This window comes from Muntiacus reevesi, chromosome 13 (assembly GCF_963930625.1).
Source record: "Muntiacus reevesi chromosome 13, mMunRee1.1, whole genome shotgun sequence".
NCBI lineage: Eukaryota > Metazoa > Chordata > Mammalia > Artiodactyla > Cervidae > Muntiacus > Muntiacus reevesi.
Genome location: NC_089261.1, coordinates 47,307,037 through 47,314,665, shown reverse-complemented (window position 1 = coordinate 47,314,665; position 7,629 = coordinate 47,307,037). Strand labels below are relative to the sequence as shown.

Here is a 7,629-nt window from a genome sequence, read left to right as displayed (position 1 = left end):
GATGATTCAAATTTAATGTTTTATGGAAATGATGTTAAGGAATTTATTTAACTAGAGGAAATAAAACCGATGTTACTCAAAGCCTATTCTCTGCCAGATATTGTGTCAGACATTTCCAAATCTACTAATTCACTTAATCTTTACAATACTCTGAAGTAAGGAACACTATGTCCATGTTTCCAGGCGTGAAAACCAACCTCAGATTACGTATCTCATCTATTCCACGCAATGGATTCTTTCAGTAAATGCTGAGCACCTCATTTCTCCAAGTTAAGCCAGGAAATAAAATGAGTTTATGGTCCCTACTGCCATGGAATGTACAGTATATTTAAATTAGACAAACTCCAGGAAAATACAAGGTAGTGTAACTTTCTAAGAGTGAAAACTAAAGTGTTTCAAAAGTTGTACAGGGGAAGCTTCTGCTTGGAAAGAGTATCTACCCAGCTTTGGGAAGTTGCCCCTGAACAAAAGAAGGCATATAGTTTAGGAAGGGGATCCAGGGGGCAGTTGAGGCTGAACATGGAAGGAATCCCGCAGAACTTTGTAGAACAAGGTACGGATGTTGGATCTTATCCAAGAGTCAAAGGAAGCCGCTGGACGGTTTGAAGTTAGGAAGTGACAAGCCCAGATCCACACTTGGCAGAGCTCCCGCAGTCAGACTTAGCCAGGGCCAGCGGGCGGGTGGGTTTATTAGGGCCACTCCCCTAGGCCGTCTTTCTCCACCCTGGTCACCGCCTCCTGCTCCTCAGCCAAGCCTTCGGAGGGGGCTGGGAAGTGAGCGAGAGGGGCGGGTGGGAAGAAGAACATTCTCCAAAAATATTAAAAAGAAAACATCCCCCTTGGCAGCGAGTGCGCGGGAAGTTGAGCGCGCGAGTTCCGGGCTTCCCGTCCGCCCCCCGCCGGCCGCAGCCCGGGTGAGCCCCCAGCCCCCGCTCGGCCGCCGCCGCCCACCGGGCCGCGGCCGCCGTCCGTCCGTCCGTCGGCCCATCCATCCCGTCGATCTGTCCGCCTCCCCATCCCCCACCCGTCTTTCCCAGGGCTCCGCGCGGGGTCTGCAGGGAGGAACACGGCCGGGGTCGGGCAGGGCGCGCGGAGCCCGCGGAGCCCCCGGCCGCGCCCGGGCGGCGGCGCCAGCACGACCCGGTCCCGGGCGGTTCGGGGCTCCGGGGCCCCGCTTTCGCCGCCGCGCGCCGCGTCCCGGGTCGTCGCCTCAGCGGCCACTTGTGGAATTCTTCCCCGGAGGCTGTAACTTTAAACCGGCCTGAGCAAGGCCTATTTTTATTCGGAAACCAGCGGCCAGAGTGCTGAACGAGAGTGGGGAACACTCAGATGGAGGGCCAGCCCGCCACCTGAAGATTCCTCACAAACTGGCCGCGAAGGACAGGCTTGTCCTGGGAGCCTTTCTTTAAGATTCCAAAGTTCTGTCGGCCCCTGTTCCAGGATGGGCCGGACTGGTTTCTGGGGGGGGTTGGAATGAGGATGATGCCTGAGCCCTGCCAGCCGTACATGCACCCCAACATTGAGCCTCCAAGCCGTGACTCAGAGGCCACCACGCATAAGCCCGGGCCACACTCCTGCAGAAATCACCCCAGGAGCTCTTTTGGGACCGGCTTCTGGGGGTGAGGAGCAAGATGAATATAGCAGCCAAGTACCGCCAGGCGTCCTTGTACGTGGGTGACCTCCACGCGGACGTCACCGAGGACCTGCTGTTCAAGAAGTTCAGCGCCGTGGGGCCCGTGTTGTCCATCCGCATCTGCAGGGACCTGCTCACGCGCCGCTCCCTGGGCTACGCCTATGTCAACTTTCTGCAGCTGGCCGACGCCCAGAAGGCCCTGGACACCATGAACTTTGACCTGATAAAGGGCAAATCCATCCGTCTCATGTGGTCTCAACGTGACTCCTACTTAAGGAAATCTGGAATTGGGAACGTGTTCATCAAGAATCTGGACAAATCCATTGATAACAAAACCCTTTATGAACACTTTTCAGCTTTTGGGAAGATCCTGTCCTCCAAGGTGATGAGTGATGATCAGGGCTCCCGGGGCTACGCATTCGTGCACTTTCAAAACCAGGTTGCTGCCGACAGGGCCATCGAGGAGATGAATGGGGCACTGCTTAAGGACTGCAGGCTGTTCGTTGGCAGATTCAAAAGCCGCAAAGATCGAGAAGCCGAGTTTCAAAACAAAGCCCATGAGTTCACCAATGTTTACATCAAAAACTTTGGAGATGAGATGGATGATGAGAGACTGAAGGAAGTTTTCAGTAAATATGGCAAAACCCTGAGTGTTAAGGTTATGACAGATTCCAGCGGAAAATCCAAAGGCTTTGGCTTTGTGAGTTTTGATCGCCATGAGGCTGCCAAAAGGGCTGTTGAAGAAATGAATGGAAAGGACATAAACGGACAGCTGCTTTTTGTAGGCCGGGCACAAAAGAAAGCAGAGCGACAGGCTGAGCTAAAGCAAATGTTTGAGCAGCTGAAACATGAAAGATTTCGGCGGTGCCAGGGTGCGAAGCTCTATATTAAGAACCTGGATGAGACCATTGATGATGAAAAACTGCGGAGGGAATTTTCTTCATTTGGATCAATTAGCAGGGTTAAGGTAATGCAGGAAGAAGGGCGAAGCAAAGGGTTTGGCTTGATCTGCTTCTCCTCTGCGGAGGAGGCCACTAAAGCAATGACTGAGATGAATGGCCGCATCTTAGGCTCCAAGCCACTCAACATCGCCCTGGCCCAGAAACCCTAGGAGAGGAAAACTTTCTACATCAGCCAGTGTTTGCTGCAGACTGAGGAATGTTAGTGATCTCTGCCTGAATTCTCCTCAGTTAATTTTAAATTCCAGCTGATGGCTGGTTAGTTTAGTAAACGTTGTGATGGAAAGTTTTGTATACAAAACTATTTATTTTCCTTTGGAGAAAAAATAAGTGAATCTTAGAACCTTGGTTCTTTTTACAGAGGCACACCATGTGATTATAATATGGTATATTTTTCCGATTTTGATATAGTGTTCATAGTAATAAGTATAATTGGATATATTTTTACTACATTTTGAACCAACTGAAGTGTGGTAATTACTTGGGTTTTTTTGCATACTTTTTCTTATTTTAATAGTATTGCTAGCTTTAATTTCTTCCATGAAAATATGCCCAAAGTAGTTCTTATACCTAAGCATTGCAAAGTAATTTATTTTTATTAAAAAAAAAAACTTTCGAATTTCTCATCTAATGTTTTTAAAAGAAACCAAAGTTTTAAAATTGCTACTACAAACTCAGTATCTAATTTCATTTTGAATTAATATTTAAAATAGTAGAAAATCATTGAATTTTCTTTCGGTTTTTATCCTGAAATGATTGTTTTTCTGATGGCTAAAATTAATGATGGAATTACTTTAGTGTTGCCTACAAATCTGCCTTATAGGATATTTTACTGTTCTTCTCATTGGTTAACATAATTCAGGTGCTTGCTGGTTATCAGATTTGTGACTTGAGTAGTAAAACCTTAACTTCTACATTCCTTAAGTTATAACCCTGTATCAATTCAGGTCAAAAATTGGCCTTTGCTTACAGCATATAATTATGCATTAAGTTTTGAATCAGGAACCAATATTATGTAAGTCATATATAGGGAACATAGAAATTTTGTTTAACAACTGTGTTTTCTAATCTCTGTTATATGTTGTTCCATGTAGTGATACTATCTCAGGGTTCAAAGAAGTAAAACTTTCCTATTTTTATGACCTCCATGTCCTTTTTATTAGACCTTAAGAGCTTTGTAACCCATTAAAGCTCACTTTTAGACTTGATTAATCAGAAGCTCACTAACTGATTTTCTGATAAATTGAAGTTACATCACTTAGCCTGTTGTCCAGAATAATTTTGATTTCAGCCCCATTTCCAGACTTTTCTTCTCTCCTGCCTTTTCTTTATATGATGTGGTTCCTCTTTACCTTTTAAAAAGGGTTTTATTTTACTTACTTTTACTGTGTGCTATTTGAAATCCAGTTTGGAGATAGATACAAGAGTTATTTACATTTAACTAATTACTTTTAAAATTCTGATTCATACCAAAGGTGTCTAGAAAATAGTTTTCTTATATTTGTTGTTTTATTTGTTTTTCCCCTCTGCTTAGTTGCTCCCTGTAACCATATATCCAAGTCCTCTGTTTCATATATTACCAGTATAATATTACAGAAATATTAAAATATTTTACTTTGGCAATACTTAACTGTGAAAGAATGAGAAAATCTGTTTCTGTTTATTTTTCTATCAACTATATGAACATTCATTGCACATTTTCTAAATTAAAAGTATCTTTTAGACAATGAAAAAATTATAGCAACATATAATCCTACTGTGCAGACAGATCTTCTGTTACAATGTGTTGCATTTCTTCCCCAATTTTTCCTATACTTATACACATAATTTAACAAAAATAGAATCATACTTATAAAACTTCTTAAAACTGCTTTCCTAATTTGACAGTATGACACAGTCAGCTTCCATGGGTAGTTGGAAGTAAGTATTTGCACTATAATTTTAATGATTTTTTGTCTTCCTTTTAATGTTTGTACCATAATGTAACAATTTTCTCTTGATAGGTTACTAGATTATCTCTTCCATTCTCCTTTTTTTGTTCTATCATAAACAACTTGGAGATAAACACTCTTGCAAACTCATATATGCTGATATATATAATTAATTTATTAAGAAAATGTGTGATTCATTGGAATTAATGTTTAAAAGGACAACAATTTAAAAACTAATTTTGATAAATATTACCCAAATGTTATTCAGAAACTTGTGCCACTTAACAATTTCACTGTGGGAAAAAAAAAAAAAACAACATTTCCATTGTCAGTAGGACTGCTCATTTCCATATACTAAGAGGGATTTTGCTTAAAGTTGTTGTCTGATTCAACATGATATGTAAAAACAAAATATTTCATGATTATTTATTTTACTACTTTATTACCTCAAAATTTAAACAGCATTTCTTGTAATTACTGGACATTTGTATTTTCATATTTTTGTAAATGATGTCAGTTTATTTTCATGATCTTAATGTGTTTTCCTGTGGGGGTGTTTTTTATTTATATGGAGTTTTTAGACCTCTTTTCCCTGATACTCTCACCTTGTTTATAGTTTTGAGGGTCATTCCAAAATTAAAATTTTAACCTCAGACTTTTCAAACTCTTAGTTTGGTGGCTTTAATGTTATATTTCAAAACACTTTAAACACCTCAAATATACAACCCCCCCATACACACATACAATTCATCTGTATTGTCTTCTATGACTTTCAAAGTTTCATATTCTCAATACTTTCTAAGCAAAGCTTTTGTGTATATAGTATCTTATTCATAGCTTATATTAAATATTTTTTAAAGTATGTTGCTTTTCCAATTCTACTAACATATGTTGGTAAATACTGATTTACTATAAAAGTGTATGTGAAATCAATATGCCAATTATAATTCTTTAGCTCTTTGGATTACTGTGTTGAGAAGTACTTACCTACAAAGCAGAGAGCTTTTAAGAAAGGGTGCCAGGCAACAGTACTGGAAACTGTAGTACACATATCAGGCCTTGACGTCTTTTTCTGGAAAATCCATTTTATATAAATGTTCATGTATTTGAACAATAGTTCACAGTACTTGTAAATGGATTATCAAGATAATATCAGGGAACTGAATTCTCTTCTCACATGTATGAGGATTTAATAGGGCATAATGTCAGTTGTTTAGGTGAATTGTGTCTATAGTTTCATGACACAGTAATATGCCATTTTAGTAAAATTTTCTTATTTTTAATATTTACCTTAAGAAATGACTCAGTTTACAAAAAGTTTACAAAAAATCCTGTAGGTTTTTATTATTTAAATTTTACTTACTCTAAATTTTGTGTGTGTGTAATGCTATCGAGTTCTTGTGGCAGCAGAGATTCAGGCATTAAAGAAACTTTACTCTTTTTAAGTCCAAGTGCCTTGATAAATGAAAAGAATCTTCACTTTCTAATAAGTATTCCTGTAAAAGCTAATTTCCATAGAGATGCCTTAAGCCACTGCTTCTGCGCCCCCTTCTCTGTCCTCATACACATTGCCAAGTTTGTTATACAGATGTCTGCTTGTACAGCCAATTGAATAAATATGTGCCTTTTGAAATTTTATTTTTTAAAATTTTAAGTGGATTTATAGTTGGTAAAAATAAGCTTTTTAAAGTGGTTTAGAATTTATATTTTCATGTTCTTAACATTTGTATAAATCCATTGAAAAAAGATCAAATAAAGACTGAATCTTTCAGTGGTGTCCAAAATTCTCATGTCCAAAAATCATTTTCATTTATTTATTTTTAAGTATTTCTGATTTTCTAGCAATCAGTTTCTCATAAGAGTAAATTGAAAACAACTTTCATTTTTAAATGAAGAAACTCATTCATATTTTATGTTTTAAAAGACCAGTTCTCATATGAACTAGTATTTGTTTTAAAGTTATTGATAATTATGGGACCATGATTGAAAAGAAACTCTAAGTTTTCATCAGGGACTATTTTAAAGACACTTTTGAATTTAATTGTTAAAGCAAAATTCAGTTAATATTTTGAGGATTTTGAATTAGCTTACTTGTATTCTATTTGGAAAATGTACATTATAATGTAATTTTTTAAAGTAAATAATAATACTTCAAAAGAATAATTTTTAAATATATAAAGGGTCAAAGAAATTAAATAACCTCAGAATATCTTTGGCTTCAAGTAATAGAAAATCCAACTCACATTGGAAAAGGAAATTTTATTAAAATATTCAGACTTAAGGTATCTTCATGTAAGGTATATGAAAACGTCTATATTGGTTCTAACTCTTCACCGTCTCTGTCTCAATGTCATCATCAGGGTCAGGATGTTTACAAGAACTCCTGTTATCACACTGAGACACAGTAACATTCAGAGTATAATACCTTTCCTAGAAACCTTTTAACAACTTTCTCTCTCAGTTCTCATTGTCCATTATTGATATGTATATTCTATAAGATCTGCCATTAGAATTAAGAAATAAGTCAACTTTCTGTGTAGAATGGGCTTATGAATGAAAGACATTTCAGTAAGAATGGAGATATTTATAGGTGTATGCATCCACTAAACCCTGGATTTTTATCATTTATGTCTAAGTTTTAATTTCAGTACTTACTGGATATTTTCTCCTGCTAACATTAACTTACAATTAGTTCTTAAAATTTCTCCCTGCAAATAATTTTCAACACTTGAGTCAAACTCACCAGTTTCTTCTCCCTCAGGTTGTATCATCATAGGGACTAAACTGTGCAATATATCCTGTATAAAATTAAATTCATTTTTGTTAGTAATGGGAATTGTGTTTTTACATGTTGTGCTTTATTAGATCTAAATTAGGCATCTATTGAAAATTTTACTGAAAAGTTCAAATTCAATTTAGTCACCCCAGTGGATTTTCAAACTTCCTAGGTGGTTCAGTGGTAAAGAGTCCACCTGCTGATGCAGGAGACGTGAGAGACACGAGTTCAATCCCTGGGTCAGTAAGATCCCCTGGAGTAAGACATGGCAACTCACTCTAGTATTGTTGCTTGGAAAATTTATGGACAGAGGAGCCTGGTGGGCTATAG

The 7,629-nt window shown here is 38.2% G+C and overlaps 1 protein-coding gene across 1 annotated transcript; it reads left to right on the top strand.

Annotated features, from left to right (window-relative positions):
• The first annotated feature begins 799 nt into the window (after positions 1 to 799).
• On the top strand, positions 800 to 6,767 carry PABPC4L (poly(A) binding protein cytoplasmic 4 like). The gene has a single exon (XM_065904599.1). The coding sequence runs from the start codon at positions 1,632 to 1,634 to the stop codon at positions 2,742 to 2,744; it is 1,113 nt and encodes a 370-aa protein (XP_065760671.1). The 5' UTR covers positions 800 to 1,631; the 3' UTR covers positions 2,745 to 6,767.
• Positions 6,768 to 7,629: the final 862 nt, after the last annotated feature.